An 18550-nucleotide genomic window follows, 5' to 3' on the forward strand; every position below is an offset into this window, starting at 1 on the left:
TTTCATTGAAGTCCTCATTAATTTCAGTCTTCCTTAAATTTTCTTGTTAGAATAGTGGCTATGGGGTATTCAGTTCCCCCCTAGTCAGAGTGCTAGTATGGCTTAGGTTAAACTCCAAATCCCTATATCCAAAACTCCCCCCTTCAGACAGCAGATTGATGCAACTTCAGCATAACCAGCTTTGGAGAAACATGACTTGCAAAGACTTCAGAAGAATTGTCATTAACTTCTTTAAAACAACATATGGAAATAAAACAGAACCACAGCTTTGGTTTACAAAGCATAGCTTTAATTAAACAGATTACTTCAATGAGTTTTCAAAGACAGATTTTAAAAAGTCACCGGTGTTTTAATATATGCTTTCTGGAATAACGCTGTAACATTTACCTTTGAAATACTTATTGCTGATATGTTAATATTTTTCAAGTTTTACCAAGTTTCAATTATTTAATATTTTTGTTTCTGTTGAATGATAATTAACTCATTATTGAAATGCCATCTCTAGACATTTTCCATTGCATATATGCTTTCATAGGGATTCAGGCATTAGTCTGATTTGCAGGTTATGAAGAACTTAAATATGTCAGCTAGACTGAAATGGGAGCCATGCTTAAGTTACAGGAAAAAAAAGCAGCTAACCTACCGAAGTGGCATAAATAACTGAGAGAGAAGATAACGACTCGATCATAAAAGCTAACAAATCTATATACTCAGAGCTTCAGTTTGAGTCTTTTCTTGGTCTCAGGAAGAATGTGAAAGACCAGAAAGTGAATGATTCCTGGCCCACAGCATTCTGGTATAATCACAATAACCTGGGGAATTCAAATAGATTGTGAAGAATGTCACGTGGAACAAATTATATTAGAGAAGATTCTTTAATAAAATGTCATTTCTGACTCATGGAGTAGATTAAGTAACTTGCAGGGAAGTCTTCAGGGCCAGTCAGGCTCCAAGTGGGTTTCTTTATGTTGTTCCCTAATGCATACCTCAACAGGTAGCAAGGTAGTTGTATCATCATACAAACTGAATTATGGCTTCTTTGCTGGAGTTATTAGCACAGGCATCAGCTTGAAGGTGGTTTCTTATTCCACGCAAACTGCTCAGCCACAGCTCCTTTCAAATAAGCCCAACAGCCGTCAGAAAGTGGTTTCTACTGACCCACGTGACAATGAACAAGCAGTGAGAATCTGGTATTCCATTAATAATCTCCCAGTCACTTGCTTCTTTCACAGTGTCATTTTCAAACCAGTCTTGCAACGTTTGCACTTGCCTACACCGCTGTAACCTGAATCTGATAAATCAACTCTTCTAAAGAGCAAGAACTGCTTTAACAACTTTGTATTAGACTCTAACGTGACACTAAATAGCAGTACATAGTTCGAAAATAGATTCAGATTGGTTTTTAGTATTTTCAGTTGTATTTTAGTTTCTCTCAAAACAGAGTATCACCGATTTGCAATCACCATAAGATAGCTGATTTCTACGTAATTCTTGTGTCACTACAGAATATAGTACATTAGAAAAAAATAATACCTTTCATCAATGAAACAATTTCATTTTGAAAAGTTACTTTATCTGTAAGTTATGGGACAGGAAGAAGACAACCCAGGTTAAATGTGTTGCACAGAAAATCCAATAATGACCAGAATGCAGTGTTTAGAGGTGTGGAATTTTTAGAGTTTTACAAAGTAATTTCAGAAGAATCAGAAAGGAATCTGAAATGATGCAGCACAAACATTGCAAGGATCTCACGATTCATTTTCATGGTGGAAAGGTTCTAGTTGAAACACACTAACACGCTGCCTGTTCAGACTTTCTGGGAGAGAACATGGAGGATCTTAGCTCTTAAAAATGCTGTCAGATAAACCATGTTACTCATGTGACTCACAGAAAACCACTGTCTGCTAAAGCTCCAAACACATTAGCACTTAACAGAGGTTTCCAAAGGCTGAAATCAGTCTCTTTAATCACTAAATGAAGATTCACTATCGGAACTGTCTTCTGCTTTCCCATCATCTCCCCAGGCAGGCACAGGGGCATCCGGGGTCCTGCAGGCAACAAAAATGTTCTATGTTGTAACTCCCAGAAGGTGGCTGAGAACACAAGCAACTTAGCATGTCATGTTAATGTCCTTTCACTACAATTGCATGCACTTTATTTCCAAAACATTTAACACATTAACTGTTTACAGTTTACAAACTCTCATCTCACTGGTATTGCTTCACTTACAACTGAAAAGCACTAGAAACTGTAACTCACAGGACATCAAAACTCTGTAGACGTCGATTTGAATGCAAATCTTTGAGGCTATCGGAAATACTGACAGATCACCAAGAAGTGGCAAACACTTGTAGAACAAGTTGAAAGCAGGCAATACTGATTAATTCAATATTTTTCAATCTTCAGAGTTTCTAGGGCTGAAAGGAACACGCTGTACACTATTAAGCAGTGTAAATAGTACATGAAAAAAATAACACAGGAAATGAACAATATTGTATCCAACTAAAACTGCAGGGATAATTTAGAGAAGCAAAAAAGAATTACTCAGAGTGGAATTTGGCTAGAACTTTGGGTTAAATTTGACATGCAAGAGCAGCCATGGGATTTTTATTGACTATAAATGATCCGACCTCTTGTGCTTAGTTTTGAAGAGAATTTAAGATGGATCTAAACATCACATCAAAACATTTGCACAGGGGGATCTATTGGGAATGAAGGGGACAGAAGCAAGTCATCTACAGACTAACACTACTGACTGAAGATGCTGTCTCTCCCTGGAGTGTCCCTCCTAAGTATGCAGTGAGTTTGACAATACAAGCAGGACTGAGCCTGGTCAATTCTGAAACCAAGGTAGAAAATAAACAGGCAATTACACTTGGGGAAGAATGATCTTCACAGAAACTAGGCTCCTGTATGATAGTTAACTGCTCTCTTTGATAAAATATTAAAATAAGCTGACAATTGTATTATCCTGTTGATATTTATCTTGGGACTACCTCTGTGTGTCATGCTACAGAATTTCTTTTCCAACTTTAGTTCTGTTTATTATAATTTCTGTTGGAAATCCCTAAGGTACTTTTGAAGTGTTTCTAAACATTTTGGGCACAAAAAATGAGAAGTGCATTAAAGAAATGCGAAAGAGCCTTCCCTCTCCCCCCTGCACACCTCTAAAATAAATCAAAGAGTTTGCTTTCTTATGTAAATACCACTTCACGGTATTATTCCTTGTTGCCGTGGTAATGACAAAACAGAAGAACTGTGCAAAGACATGTGATCTGGAGAGACCAGTGCAAAAACTCGCCTCTAGTAAGGAAAGGAAGATGGCAATGAATTCCTTTAGTTCGTAAGAGCAGGACAAACCCTCTCAGCATTTTATAAGGAGAAGAGAGAAAGGATAAGAAACAAAAGTTAAAAATAGATAAATTGGGAGCTTGATAGAATAGGGAGTTATTAAACTGCAAAAAGTTGAGAAAGGAGCAGTAACAGAAGTAAAACAGCTGAAGGAAGACAGTATAAACAAATCCATATTATCAGAATTAGCATCTCTGCAGCCACACAAAAACACACGCTCAGTCACTGGTTAATAGCTGGGAGAGTGTGCAGGAACTGACTGAGCATACAGCGATAGCGATATGTACGTTTTCCTAATTTCCACTGGGACTGAGTGAGCAGGAAGGAGTGACTAAGGAACCTGAAGACCCAAGAAATGTGGTGTGAATGGCAAGATACATATTTTTTAAAAAGTCTATGATATTGAGACAAGGAAGCAAGAAAATTAAAAGAAGCGTCATCCCTGACTCCTTAAAATATTGTGTGGTGTGCACCTTGCCAAATAATTAGCTTTCTTTAACCATGTAGATTTGTATACAGTTTTCAAACCATTAACATTTTAAAGAAAATCCGCCTAAGCCTTACTGTTGCACAGAATCTTTGACCCCAAACATATTCTGTGAGCCCCAATTCACAGCAATAACATTTCTGTCTTAGCCCAAAACAGACAATTCAAAAGCAGGTACTTTTTTAAAGTTTTTGAAATTTTAACCTATTACCTTATTTTTATCTACTACAATAATCCACCCAAACATGAATAGCAGCATTTACAGAAAGGCGTGGATCAGAAATGCAGAGTAAAAAATACAACACATGTAACACTTGCACACGTTCTTACTTGCGTTCTTTTACTTATTTCTCATTCGATTGGTAAAAATATTAAATGAGGAATAACTACTTTAGGCTCATTCAGAAACCAGGAAGTAGCTGGGAGATAAAGTGACTCAACCTACGACGATACTTCAGTTTTCCTATATTTTTATTTATTTTGTTAAACAAGTTGCTGGTTTCAGAATAAGCCTTTCCAAAATGTAAAAAGACTTCACTGGAAAGGAGAAGCAGACTTTCTAATACATTGACATTTTCTGAAGAGGATGCAAAACCGTATTGAACATTTTAGTGGCTATAATGTAAGAATGAAAGTATTTTCATCAGTTTAACAAATTCTGTGAAATAGTACAGTAAAACTAAATTACATGTCAAATCTAAAATAAGCCTAAAATTCATGCTTATAGTCAGACACGTAGCTTTGAAAATGAGTATCTATTCTTAGTAGTTTTCACAACAGGTTAGCTCAATCAGTCACAATTTCAAACTGCTGACTTCAATTTACACTGTCGATGTTGAAATCAAGTTGTACATTCCATCTACTGAGGGAATCGGGAAACTGCTGCGTTGTCCCTCATGCATCCAGCAAAATAAAATAGATTTTGTTCTTACTACTCTACAATGATGGCATTTTGGTATTGAAGTGTTGAAAGAAAATATCTGGGAAAAACCTCATATTCTTAACAGTACAGTGAAAATGGCTACTGACGTATTACCTGATTTCTCATCACTAAATGAACGTTGTCAAATGTTACCTTGTCATTGCAGTATCTTTTTCCTTGAACTGCATCCCCTCTGCTTGGCTTGGAAGAAGTCCTTCCATTTCCTCTCAAGTCTTAATAGTAAAGTCCTACAACTTTCTGTTTGGGAGAGTGCAGTACTTACCCAGTCTCTATTTCCTGGGCTTTGCCTTGGGCTAGACAATACTGAAAAAACCCGAACTTGAGACAGCATGGCTCCCCCTTTGGCCCTGATGGCCCTATTCAGACATACAAAATGCTTAAACCACCTCTCACAGAAGACTTCAAAACCTATTTTAATGCTCATCATTTAGATTCAAAATACCATAAACAAGCTCTTCTAAGCAAACTTTTTTCCAAGTTTTTTAAACACACAGTTGCTTTCCAGCCCTACTGAGAGTTGCATATTACTTACTCGAGAAGATCTGGATTTAGCCCTTCAGAAATCATTTTGTTTCGTATTGCCATTACAGGAACACCCTGTGTAGGAGGAGGAAGAATATGAAACTACTGAACACAAACAGGTGAACTAAATTCCACAGGTTCTTTTAGGTTACACTTTCATACAAATTTATGCATGTCATTTGTTGAACAAAAGCATGGAATGATAATCTCAGTTGCCATCAGTATGAACCTAGAGGCGAGAAATGACTGAGATCAAAAGCCCTTTTAATCCTTCTCATATTTATGGCAAAACTTCTACAGAAAGTTGCAGGGAAAGAATCAGGAATGGGCAGATAGATCTGCAATTCATGCAGACAAAACCAGGAAGCTGAAGTGATATGTATGGATGAGAACGTGAAGAAAGAACAGAGTAGCACAAAGACAGAAGAGAATGGTTGTGCTAGACAGATGAAGAACACTTGGACATGCTAAAGGTATAGCCAAAGAGGGAGCAAAACAGAAGATGCATCTACTACCACTCCAGAAGAATACCTTAACGCAGAGCTAAAAATTGGAAAAGTCTTTAAAAAGCATGCAGAAAAAGGCAAACAGGACATGAGAACAGGAGCGCAATTTAAAAGTGATTCCACTGAATACAAAGTGCCTGTACAGTCAGGCTTGAATCTTCTATGACTTGTGGACAGATTTTAGCCAACTATATGTGTTAAAAAAATTCCTTCCTTTCACTGCAAGTTCTTCCACAGCTTCTGTACTTTATTTTACTCAGCAACACCTAAGCATCCCCTCATCATGGATTGCGTATCCAAGAACACTTTGACCCACGTCGTCTTAAAAGACACATTCCAACAAACTGCTCCTATGTTTCCACTAGAGTTGCTCAAAGACAACTTGTTGCTTTGCCATCCCCTGTTGCAAACCATCAGAAATACCACCTGGATCACTGCATGCCAAGATAGTTAGAAAAAAAAATTAAAAAAAAAGGAAAAAAAAGAAAGAAAAAAAGAAAAAAAGAAAAAACAAAGAAAAAGAAAGGAAAAAAAAAAAGGAAACAAGGAAAACAAACAAGGAAGAAGGATGCTATAATTTCTGATTTCCAAGAGACACAGCTACTGGTGGTCAAGGAAAGTCAGCAGAGGCCTCACAACCTAAATAAAAAGTAGTGTAGCACTGTTTTGGCACAGGACAAATATCTTTTGTCCAACGTAAGTAAAATAGTGATAAAATAAAGGGCAGCCATGACTAATGTTCCAGAGAAGCATGTGGTACTAGTGACAGTTGCTAACCTGGCAAAGTGAGAGCTGAGCTAGCTGTCTTACTGTGTTTTCCTTGTGCAGTTTCACAGCAAGAATCACAATCAAGACTTGTGCATGAAGATTCTGGAATAGCACACAGACAGGTACATAGTTTTAACAACCTATCAGGCATATCAGGAAAAATGTGACTCAAATAGTTGTAAGGTATTAGCTTGTAATAAAGAATTTCTCAGTAATTCACAACTAATGTACACTACAAAGGGGAAAGCATTTGAGCATTTCATGACAGTTTAAAATATTCACTTATTCTAGTAACAGATTTGGACACCAGGAATTGTGTGCCTATACACCATCTCAAACTATCTAATGCTTTTTCCCTCACTTGACTGCTCTTAGGGTTTCTTTCCCCAGCTCAGAAATCACTGATGAAGTGTTTATGCATCAATTCAAACCAAGTGAAAGCAAGACTGAGTCAGATCAGGCAAAGCAGAATCTGGCAAATCAGAGCTTAACACTGCTGTGACCCTAAATCTTACTAAAATAAAACAGGAAGTATATTAAATATAAACAGTAACTACACGGATCATACAGGTCCACTGAAATGGCAAAAGTGCACTTTTCTAACAGAGGAGAAAATACTAAATTTCCATTGCATTTGTCTCTGCTCAGTTAAGATTTTAAATAATCCAAATCACCACACATTCAACACAGTGTAAGCCAGCCCTACTCCCAGCCTGGCCCCGCAGCCCGGGAAGCATGCAGGTCCTGGAGAAGCCAGAGTGCAAGTAGCAATCTTGCTGCAAAATAGGTTTTGGTTCTTCATAGTGCAGAAAGAGGTCAAATACTCTAAGTGCTGGCAATTCCTGAAGATCAGTGCACTCTCCATGTTTGGTTTTTATTTCAGTGCTTGAAAGCAAGGACCCATCTGTATCAGGCCAGTCAGTATCTTGGCATCTATGCAGTCATATTTGTTATTTAAAGATGTTGTTTATCTGAAGTCATAGACTGCTCCTCTCAAACTGTCAACAGAAGTGTTCTGAACATTTGTTGTAGCAAATACAATATTGCCTTTGTAAGGTTTGCTTGAATATTATTGTATATTTTAAAAATTACGAATTTAGTACGGTCAACCGCACTTCATTGAAATGAGTTTGTTACTATCTCACAGAACAGCTATGTTTAGTGTAAAAGAAATATGTCTTCATAGTGCTAGTTCTTAAAAAATAAAAATATTGTGAACAATAAATAAACAATAAACAATAAATGTTTAGCTCAAACAAATCTTCAGCTAGAAGCTTAATTTGGGCAAATAAATGACACTAACTAAAATACCTGACTGGATGACAAGACAAGTTTGGCAAATACAAAACCACGCATCAGTGTGTAGTATGTTAGTCTGACTTTACCACACTGTTTACAACTGGCAGAGGAACCACCAGGAACTGCCAGTACAAAGTACAAATGCAGAAGGTAAGATCTCACTCCTCTAGCAGTCACACACAAAAAAAGTCAAAGCAATTAGACCATCTAGCTCTTTCACATCCACTTTCAAGTCTGGCATAAAAAAATAACATAGTGTTCTACTCTCTGCTACTACCCCACTGCCAGGTTTCCCAAATGGCTTGTAATAAGCTACCCATAAAGTGACAATTTGTGATTCAAATGAAAAATAAGGTCTGGAGTGTCATCCAAAGTACCAAGCACACCAATTGTAATAATTTGTTTGAAGAGGGAATAAAACTATGAAGTTAGTTTTAACATAGGCAACATTTTACTCATACTATGACATAGTCACATTTTCCAGAATTATAATATTTATTTTAGAGGAAAATTTCCACTGACAGCTTGAAAATAAAGCCAGGTTTTTTCTGTTTCCAATCTCATTTTTAATTTTGTGGACATGAAAAAAAGAGCTCTTAAAAAATGTCACCGAGTCTCCCATTCACCTTTTCACTCCTTCATTAGTTTTCACACATGTAAATATTGAGATTACATTCATTTATTTCCTACTTATCTGTAGAACAGCCCACATATAAAGAGGTAAGCAAAACCTGCATCATGAATAACAGGAAACTGATGTGGAACCAAGTAGTGAAGCAATTCTTGTATCTCTATTTTGAACCCTACAGAAATACCAAATACTCATGCTCTTGAGTACATGGGCAAAGCTGTATTTTGTACCCTACAGCAAAATCAAACTGTAATCATGTCTGTGTGTAGGGAATGATACCAATTCTACCAGAATAACTACACTTTCAGTGGCAACTTCTGTCTGCATTTACACATCTTCACACCTTCAGTTCAGAAGTATATTGGCAAAATTTTGTAGAAAGACCTTGCCTGAAGCTGGCTGAGGGAATGTATTACATCAATTCATTTATTAGAGATGTGCTAGAAATATTATGATCTTATCCTAGCTTAAAGATTATTGTTGCAATAGATGTCTTCAGACATCTAATGTTCACTTACATTCACTTTGATGTGTGTGACATTCCACCTAAAAATAACTAAGTACATAAAGAATGATAAGACAACTGACTTACCACTTGTACCATTTTGAGATATCTGGCATATCGAGGATCCTTGGCCACAGTTCTGACATTTTCTGTTACTACCTCTGTTTTCTGTAACCCTTCTTCATGTATATTGTTCTTCTGTGTACAAAGAGAACACTTTAATGGTTAGGTATGCAGAAGCACGGAGACTTCAAACCATAAAATCTGTAATTTAAGGGTAAAGTGCAACTCTTCTTCATCTAGATTATTCTCACTCGTAGTATTAAATATTTCCAAGATGAATGAATACACAAAACTCAGCTTTTACTATCTGCAGTTACAAGTGTGACTTTCTACTTTTAGTCACAATTTTAAGCAAAATACATGAGAAAAACCCACCTATAATCGCACTCTGAAGTTTGTTGTATTTAATGAATAAAACAGAACTAAATCTAAATGTTCACTTTATACATATATATATTTTTAAGGATTATTTCTACATATCTCTTCTAGTGGTCTAATGCATTTTTTACTCAAAATATTTATTTGATTCCATAAGAAAGGTTTCGTACAGATCATATAATTTTTAAACTATAGTTTTCAGTATAAAGCATTAATCTCAAGGATATCATAATGAAATCAAAAGAATCCTTGAGAGTAAAGAATTAGAAAAAAAAGAAGAAAATGACAAGAGAATGTTTGCTATTAAACTAACCATCTGAAAGCAGCACTGGAAACCTCATTTCAGGAGTATTTGTTCCTACTTCAGTATCTAAGAGGAGGAACATTTTAAAGAAAACAAAATAACCAGGAGTCATTCTCTAACATGGCTGAAACATGGAATGCTAACTGTCTATTCTGTCTCCCACGCTGCTGGCTGAAGAGTTACAACCTTTAACAGGCTGCTCCACGACAACTTCCACCAAATAAGAGAACAAGCAGAGACTGGACTTGGAGATTCCAAGAAAAGAAACTATTGTAGGAAACTGGGGAAAGAACCCCATGTACAAATGAGCCAGAAAGTCTCCCCTAGTGAAGTGGTGATCACAGGATTTAAATCTGGGTTAAAAAAACAACCAAACACACACATACATAAAAAAACCCCCAATAACCCAACAAAAAATTAATTGCAGGGATAGGATCTTAATATCGATCACTTTATTATAAGCTGGCATTTTCTGTACATAGATGGTAATATACAGAAAATATTCATGTAACAACCTCTTTAAAATAAAGTATGCTAGAAACTCCGATTTCAGCTGAAAGCTCACATTCTAAAGAAGGCAGAGAAGAGCTGGAGTCATGTGATTCAAACTTACTTTCATTCATGACCTTCCCAGTCCCCTCATGTAATTCACGTTCATATTTTAGTGTGATTGAAGAAGAGGAAGTAGACATTTACCACTAGATTTGAGTTAGTTCTAATTATTTAAGCCACAAATTCAAGAAAGGAGATACTTTTTTAACAAGTGACTTTTTTGTTTTAAATCACTCGTTAGAACAGTTTCATTAGTGAAAAACGCAGTTTTAGATCTTTACAGTTGATTTCTCTCTTCCAATAGGCTTGCTTCTAACTATTTCAAATAAGACTAGAAAGAGAGACACTGGACACAGAGAGGTATATTCCTTCAATCTGTTAGTTATGCTTCATTACTCACTCCAGACTGAGGTGATACAGCTGTCTGTTGATCCACAGTAGTCTGTGCCATAGGACCATTTGTAATGGTATTCATATTTGCACTGGACACTTCAAATCTGACATCTTCTAGGCCAGGAATAGAGGATAACTAAATGTACAAAACATTATCAAATAAGCAATGAACATTAAGTCTATGTGTACAATAAAATCTGCAGCATGCTGCTTACCACATATTCCCCAGGTAGTTTTCACATTAGTATAATCATAACTTTTTATCACTGGTTTTCATATTTTGATTGGGAGGGGAAAAAAATAATTTTATTCAGGTGGCTTCTACAACAAAAACCCCAAAACACTGCATTGGAGCTTTCACTGTTAACAGCACTGCAGCGCAGGAAAGGCTTCAACACCTTTCCAGCTGCGCTTTATCAACCCCACAAGAGCCAGGCCATCTTCTCTGCTACTTCCCCTACAGTGAAAGAAATCGTTAACAAGAAAAGCTCTGTTATCTAACAGATGGGTGACTGGTTACAGATTTTGCAATCTTCTACATCTTTCACACATTTTTAAGGAAATGCTGAGAGTGGATATTAAATACGTTACATATCTACTTGAAGGAAATTCTGTTTACCATGATTATGAAGAATTCTATAAAAATGATCAATACTGATTATTCCTAAATACTTTGAAATAAATAAGAGTTAGTAAGCACTGTTTGTACTACTACAGTATTTTCTTCACAAAGATCTTAATGAATGGTTTCAAAATGTCCTATCCCTGCTCCCAGAAAAGACAACCAAAACTGCTTCCATCATTTAAAGAAGGACTGGTTAAACCTTTACAGTGGGTGTTTGGGCTTTGGTATTTGTTTCCAGTTTGTTTGTTTGTTTTCTTCTAGCAACTTAAATGATAATATCTGAGTATAGATTATATCCTTTTGTCATTTTAGCTAAAGATACATCAGACACATTGTATTACCTTAGATCCAATTCAGGTCACATTTCAATACCAGAAGATTTACAAAGGCTCTGTCTAGCTACTTATACCAGTTGAGAACCTTATAGTCTGGTAACACAAAGATATTTCGCTTGTACAAAGAGAGTAGCATTTCTTACTAGAGTTTGCATGGCAAATGCAATTTCATACCACAGCCCTGCAACATACTTTAATATTGGAAAACTTCTCTCCATTTTCTTAAAACCAAACATAAAATCAACCATAAAATTGCCATACAGTTCAGCTGCCCTCTCAAGATCCAAGTGCTCCTTTCCTGTTCAGTATGTTTAACAGAGACCGAACCAACATTTCCACTATGTGCTGTTGGTTCCTTTTTTCCATATCAACTACATGTTTAAATGTTACACAATATAAGTGGCAAGACATGCAAAGAGAGAAATTGCCATGTAAGCATTTTATATTAGCTCCTTCAAATCATTATGAAAACTTATTTGATCAATTTAGACTATGATCAGGAAGCTAGTTCATGTAACTCAGGAGGCTGTCACTGTTAGAAGACAAAGTCTGTACACATACAAACCTTTGCATCCAAAATATTGAGTGTTGTTTCAATTTGTTGGATACGGAGAGAGAGTGCTGATAATTTCTAGAATAGAAAAAAAAATTGAACACATAAACACTCCCCTAGGCACTTGTACATATAAAATGGTTCACATCTAGCTAAAAAAAATCACTTTTGTCTTCTACCTGGTGAAGGCAGAATAGAGTATAAGTGAAATGATAACATTTCAAAATAAATGAAGCAACGACATCCCTTTTTAGTACAGTAGCTACAATGGTTCAAATTTTAAGTAATCTTACTAGGCAGTTAGTTTTCCCAAATAATGAATAACAGAAATGAAGACAGACTATGCACAAAGGAAAGCCAAAGTAAATAGGGTATTACTTTGGGCAACTGGAGAATAATGGTAGACATACTGTACTCTCACAGTTTACAAACCAACTTTCTCCAAAGCTTTTTCCAAATGTGGAAGGTGAAAAGATATGAAGTGTATGTATGTAACTGAGCAAATACAAAGTAAAAAAATCTGATAAAGAATACAGCAGGTGACTGAAAGTCAAAATGCATAGTGAACCAGAACTCACCAACTTTACATGCTCCAGGTGTACCTCGATCAAATTTTAACACTTTTTTTTTTTTAAAAAAAGACAACTTAACTTTTTCTACATTACTCTATAAGAACTGTCACTCTTTTAACTAATCACTACCATACTCCACCAGACCTGTCCAAGTGAAGTTGGCTAGCATGCTGGCTGGCAGATATGTACCACTCTGACAGCTTTCTGGCACACTGGCAAGATTCTGCCTGGCTCTGAAGCAGAACTTTAACACCCCAAGAAAATGGCAGTTCTGCCAATATGCTAGAAAAAGTAAAAAGAGACTGACAGGAATTAGTCTTTTTGGATAGTGCACCAACTTATTTACAGATGGCTTTTTGTTCATGAGGAGTTTGTTCCTATTGAAAAGAACTATGTGCCCTACATGTTGCTGGGGAAAGGGGAGGAAAGATGTACAAGACAGTTACATAACTTTATGGGTGAGTTTGACTAGAGAAAGAAATCTAGAGTTAAGGACAGTGTCAGCCCTAATTTTGAATTTCTTGGCTTCTGTTGATTTACACTGGGACCTTTCACATTAAAAACGATTCTGCACTTTCTAAATACAAAAAAAATTTTCAAGGAATTTAGAAAGCAACCATTTAGTTTCTGGGGTAACAACACATTTAGGTTAACCAGTAATGTTTTATTAAGTAGACTTCACAGAGTTGCTGCATGCTCAAGATGGTTTTAAATATATGTGTTCTGACTTCCACAGTGCCTATATAATAGGTAATATTGCGATCATGTGACAACCACGTTTTGGACAACTGACAACAGCATCACCAGGCAGTTACACCATCCCACATATCAAATTACAGTAAGTTTAAAAATCTAGGAAAAAAAGGTAATTATTTTTTTCCTCTGAAGCTCTATACGTTGATGTGGTAGTCAAATTTTATACTTGTCACGGGTCTGGCTCTAAACTTCACTAACAACAGAAATTTCTCAGATTACACGGCTTAGTCTAATTGTATTTGACTGCTGCCCCAGCCCTGCTGGCTAGGGCTGTATAGTAGTCTTTGTTGAATAAACTAGTGAACAGTTACAAAGAAACCACTAATGACAAAAAGGTTAAGCTCAAAGCCGCATTAGAAAACACTCTTCCTACGAGGAAGCACTCTTGTCCTGTTCAGTAGGCAAATCTAGTCCTGTCGGTCTGGTATGTTTCCATTGATGCTGAAGACACCACAAAAAACTTATTAACACTAAATATTTTTATTTTTCTTTTGTTTACAAGACACTAAAATTAACTGCTTCATGTTCCATACTAATCACTTGCCAAAAATGTCTTTTCTTCCACATCAAAATTATTTACATTCAGAGCTTAGTGTAACACCCTTTTAAATTACAGGGGGTAAAATCTGAAAGCAAGTTCTGATGCTATATCCAAAGACACAGATGAGGGGGATACTGACTGTCAAAATGGATGCAGCACCATAGGAATATGGCATCCTTCTTCCAAAACAAGATGATCTCCACAGACAGAGCTGCTCAGAACAAATTCCATGTATCAAAAAGTTCAAAGGCAGTGCCAAATGCAAAAGTTTGAGGAAACAGGATTAGGTGTGGTATAATCAGCAGTTCACTTGGGCATCTTGGGGAAAAAAACCCAACTGTCTTAAGCACTTTCTCAAGAGAAACCTGAACAGAAAGCAGATTAAATTTTCCAGTTTAAGCTACCACTATTACTGCATCAAAAATATTTAAGTGAATGGCTCTTATTTCTAGAATTTTTTTTCCATTGTATAAATTGACATCTGGGAAAATAATAAACATACCTCTTCACAAACAGTAGAAAAGCGGTTGAGAAACTGCACTGTGTGAACCACAAACTGGTTTAGAAATGCTACAGTTCTTTTCTGCTGAATAGCAGGAACCTGCATTAAATAATATAAGAAAATTAGATTATACATAGATGTCAATTGCCACATTTGGATTCAAAGACCTGTTAAAAAAATGTAAAAGTTTTAGAAGAAATTATTTTAGAAATCTGCCTTAAGTGCACTCGCTACAAATGCATATATATATATATACAAACCATTTTTTGATATATATACCTATACAGTATACAAATCCTTTTTCACTAAAAGTCTACTAACATGACTGTTGAAAAGTTGCAGGATACACAGAAAAGACAAGATCCCCATATATTAAGGTCTGTTATCTTATTTAAGAAAACATTTTCAGATGAAATTAACAACATTCCTGAAATTAAGTGCTAACATTTTTAAAAAACAGAGGAAATCAGAATTTTTCCTTCTGAAGCTTAAGAAGGAAAAGCAGACTTATCCAGACAAATAGTTACAACCAACATTAAAATAAAAAAAAACGGAGAGTAGTGAAATTGCTGTCTCAATTTTTAGTGGCCACCTATACTACTTATTTGCAAGTCCAGACTACCCTAAAATTACACTTTAGTGTCACTCCGCCAAGTGAGATCTGATGCACACAAACTTCTCAGACTAAAAGGTAGAATGATACATTTGTCAAAAAAAAAAGGCTGGTGCTCATAATGTAACAGTCAGTTGGCATTTTTATTTACACCATTACACAAGACTGGAATCAGGAACATTCACACAAATGTTTACGTATAAAATTACAGCACCTCAGGGTTAATCACCTTGGACAATTGTTTGTCTTAAACTTCACATAGGAAATCACTGTATTGAATTGCAGTTGGTTACAGTGAAGGATTTACAAGCAAAACCACTTGCAGCCAAGCTTCAGCTGCCCTGAACAACAGTGTGTGATTACGGTGAGCCTCTGGTCTTCACCTCTTTGGTCTTTCATCTGTCAGCGCAGTCATTTGCTACACTTCACCAGTCTTAAGATGTCCTTATTCTTTGTGTGACTTTGTTGCTACTATCTCAAGTTTTCAGCCTGTGCCCCTGTATGGCAAGGTTTGCTGAAGCTCAATACCGTAGTTCTGAACCTGTCAAACGGTGCTTAAGACCTCAGAAATTTATGGGGTAGCACAAAAGATGGAACGGCCACCGTGGCAGCTGGAAGCAAACCGTCTTTATGCTCTATAGTCGAGAAACAAAGCTAAAAAAGTGTTTCTGCATCACTGAAAGCCATGAACAAGCAGCTTCGCACGGCATTTGCCTCACAGTTTTAAGAGTGAAACGGCTTAGCCGTTACCTGTAAGGCCAGCGGAAGAGGCGCAGCGAAGCGCCCTTGGAGCAGCCCGCGGCGCCCTGGGGCACGGCTGGCGGCGAGGCCCCGCGGCGGGACCTGCGCGGCTGCTGCGGAGGCAGCGGGTGCTGGCGGCACCGCCTCGGCAGCCCCGGCGCGACACCCGCAGCTCGCCCTGCCGCCCTCCCGCCCGCAGCGGCGCGCCCCGGCCGGCCCCGGGCGCCCGGCCGTGCTCAGGGGTGGCCCCGCTGGGCAGCGGAGCGCGGCGGGGGCGGCCTGGGCTCGCCCAGCACCAGGGCCAGCGCAGCCGCGGCCGGGCCAGGCAACGGGACAGCTCCGGGCCCGCAGGCGAGCGCCGCCCGTACCTTGGTGAGGTCAATGCCGGAGCCCACAATGGGCAGCCCGTCCTCGTCCATCCCCGCGGCGCCGCCGGCCGCAGCGCAGCCCCGCGCCCGGCAGCACGCAGCCGGGCCGCGGCGCCTCCCGCCGCACTCCGGAAGCGCCGCCGCGCCGCTCGCGGCCTCTCCGCCTCGGCCCGGAAGCAAAACCCCGCCGCGAGCGGCAGCGGGGCCGTGCCCGGGGCTTGCGCGCGCGCAGCCGCCTCTCCCGCGCGGTGCAGCATGGGAGGCGCAATCCGGGGGAGGGCGGGCGTTCGCCCCCTCGCCGCCGCCACCCCTGCCTGCGGCCGGGCAGCGTGCGGGCCGGGTGATCCCGGAGGAGAAACGCACGGGCTTTGCCAGGGATTGCGTGGTTTGTTCTGCAAAGCGTCCGTGCCGCTGAGGGGGCCCGCATTGACTCGCGCCGGTATGGGCACCAGCACGGCTTCAGGACAAGGCCTTGGTCGTGCAGGTTGTGAAGATAAAGAGTCTTCCCCCACAGTCAAGCATCCAAGAAATAGTGAGAAATGACAGTGAAGACACGGTTTCTGTGCCCACATGCATGCTTGGAGTGGTGAAGGGCCACACTTGGAATATATGTAAAAATAACAAGCACTGAATGACCCTGGATCTTCTGAAAAATACAAAAGCGTCATTGAAATCACGTTACAAAACATTCCTGTACCTTAATGCTTACACAACAGGAAAAAAGGGGGTATGGTAAACTTAGCTGTGGGCTACCTGTAACGGTTTTGTTTTGTTCAGCAGTACCTATCACTGCTTTCACTTGATTCTCAAGCATAGGGCGTAAGTAGGACTATTCCGTTTCAGCCAAGGAACCTCCGATGTACCATGCTCCAGAGCGACGGGGGCATTTCTCACACCTCCAAAGGAAGGACAGGGGGTTCACCTACAGAGTTCAGTAGGTTTAATCTAGTTTATAGGAATTGGGCAAATTTTTGTTGGGCAGAGGAGCTCTCTGTTTAAATTATCTAAGTGAGTCATCTTCCCATCTTTATTACCTCAAAAAAACCCACCAAACCTTCAAAAAACTCCCAAGTTCTATTCAAGAAAAATTAATCCCATTTACCGTAACATTTCCATAATACAAGTTTTCTAGGCAATGCCACAGAAACTTTTGTTTCTGTGTATGTAAATGCTTAGTCAAGTTTTATCTGAATCTCTTGGTCTGTAAAGCTGGGAAAGAAATCTCAGAATATGCTCTTTGGTGAGCTTTCTGGTACTTCCTGCTTTTAATTTGGCCAAAAACATTGCATAGAAAAGTGCAACACAGCACTTCTTCTCCCAGCTGGAATTAGGAAATGCAAGGTATGAAAAGTGAGAAACAGAGAGTAGAGGAAAATGATCCAATTTTTTCCAAAACCTCTTAAAAAAATGTTTCAATTAAACTGGTTTGTTACACTGGAACTATTAATGACTGAACCCCCCCCATGGGAGGATTTATAAAAAAATAATTGAGTGGTAATATGCAGATTTACAGTGTGTGATTTGAAAATGTATTTTGTACCAGCATCCGCACTGGATGATAAATGTCAAATTAAGGAATAAAAATGGTACAGTACATAAACTGCTGGCAATTTATATACTATGTATGTGTACACATATATACACAGGCATTTAAAGACACAGTCATATAGCTCCACCTTTTAGTGAAGGAAAGATTAAAGACCGTTTAAGAGTTACTGAAACGCAGTTCAGCTGAACATAGTATTTTGAAGACGTTCACCTTAGAGATGCTGAGGCTAACTTGGAGTGCCAAAGCTGTGTGTACAGAACACTGATCAAAGCTTTGTCTTCATCATTAGTAAATATTTTGTCTTGTGATTAGCACACACTAAAAAGTTTAGCATGGGTTTTAAAGTACTGAAACTGATCTGCTACATAGATTTTTATATTGCACAAAATCAGAACCTCTAGTCAATTGCAAAACAAAATTACACAGGGTGAAAAAAACTGGCAAGCGCTACTGCAACTTACCATGTTCATATGCACTTTGTATGCTTAATATACTGTCTTACAGGTCCCAAGACATCATATTCTGTTAGAATCAGCACAGAACTCAAGTAGCTATACAACTGAGAAGCAAGTTAAACAGAAACAAAAAGCTGATCCAAAAAAATTTCCAGACATGGTGTCACCTGATCCTCCACAGGGGCAACAGTTGTTTTTATTAAGGTGGTCCAATGAACAGCTGAAACAGCCAGAGTGT

General features: G+C 38.4%; 1 protein-coding gene across 6 annotated transcripts; it reads right to left on the reverse strand.

The window, feature by feature from the left end:
• Positions 1–267: 267 nt before the first annotated feature.
• WASHC3 (WASH complex subunit 3) lies at positions 268–16496 on the reverse strand. 6 transcript variants are annotated; one of them, XM_055711596.1, is made up of 8 exons: positions 16309–16486; positions 14587–14685; positions 12228–12293; positions 10710–10838; positions 9100–9207; positions 6587–6679; positions 5314–5378; positions 268–2048 (listed from the first exon to the last, which is right to left on the reverse strand). In XM_055711596.1, the coding sequence occupies exons 1-8, from the start codon at positions 16357–16359 to the stop codon at positions 1964–1966; spliced, it is 696 nt and encodes a 231-aa protein (XP_055567571.1). In that variant the 5' UTR covers positions 16360–16486; the 3' UTR covers positions 268–1963. The 6 variants fall into 6 exon arrangements, with proteins under 6 accessions (XP_055567571.1, XP_055567569.1, XP_055567574.1 ...); XM_055711594.1 differs by having other exon boundaries at positions 9100–9210; positions 16309–16485; XM_055711599.1 differs by lacking the exon at positions 10710–10838 and having other exon boundaries at positions 16309–16496.
• Positions 16497–18550: the final 2054 nt, after the last annotated feature.

This window comes from Falco cherrug, chromosome 5, assembly GCF_023634085.1.
Source record: "Falco cherrug isolate bFalChe1 chromosome 5, bFalChe1.pri, whole genome shotgun sequence".
Lineage (NCBI taxonomy): Eukaryota > Metazoa > Chordata > Aves > Falconiformes > Falconidae > Falco > Falco cherrug.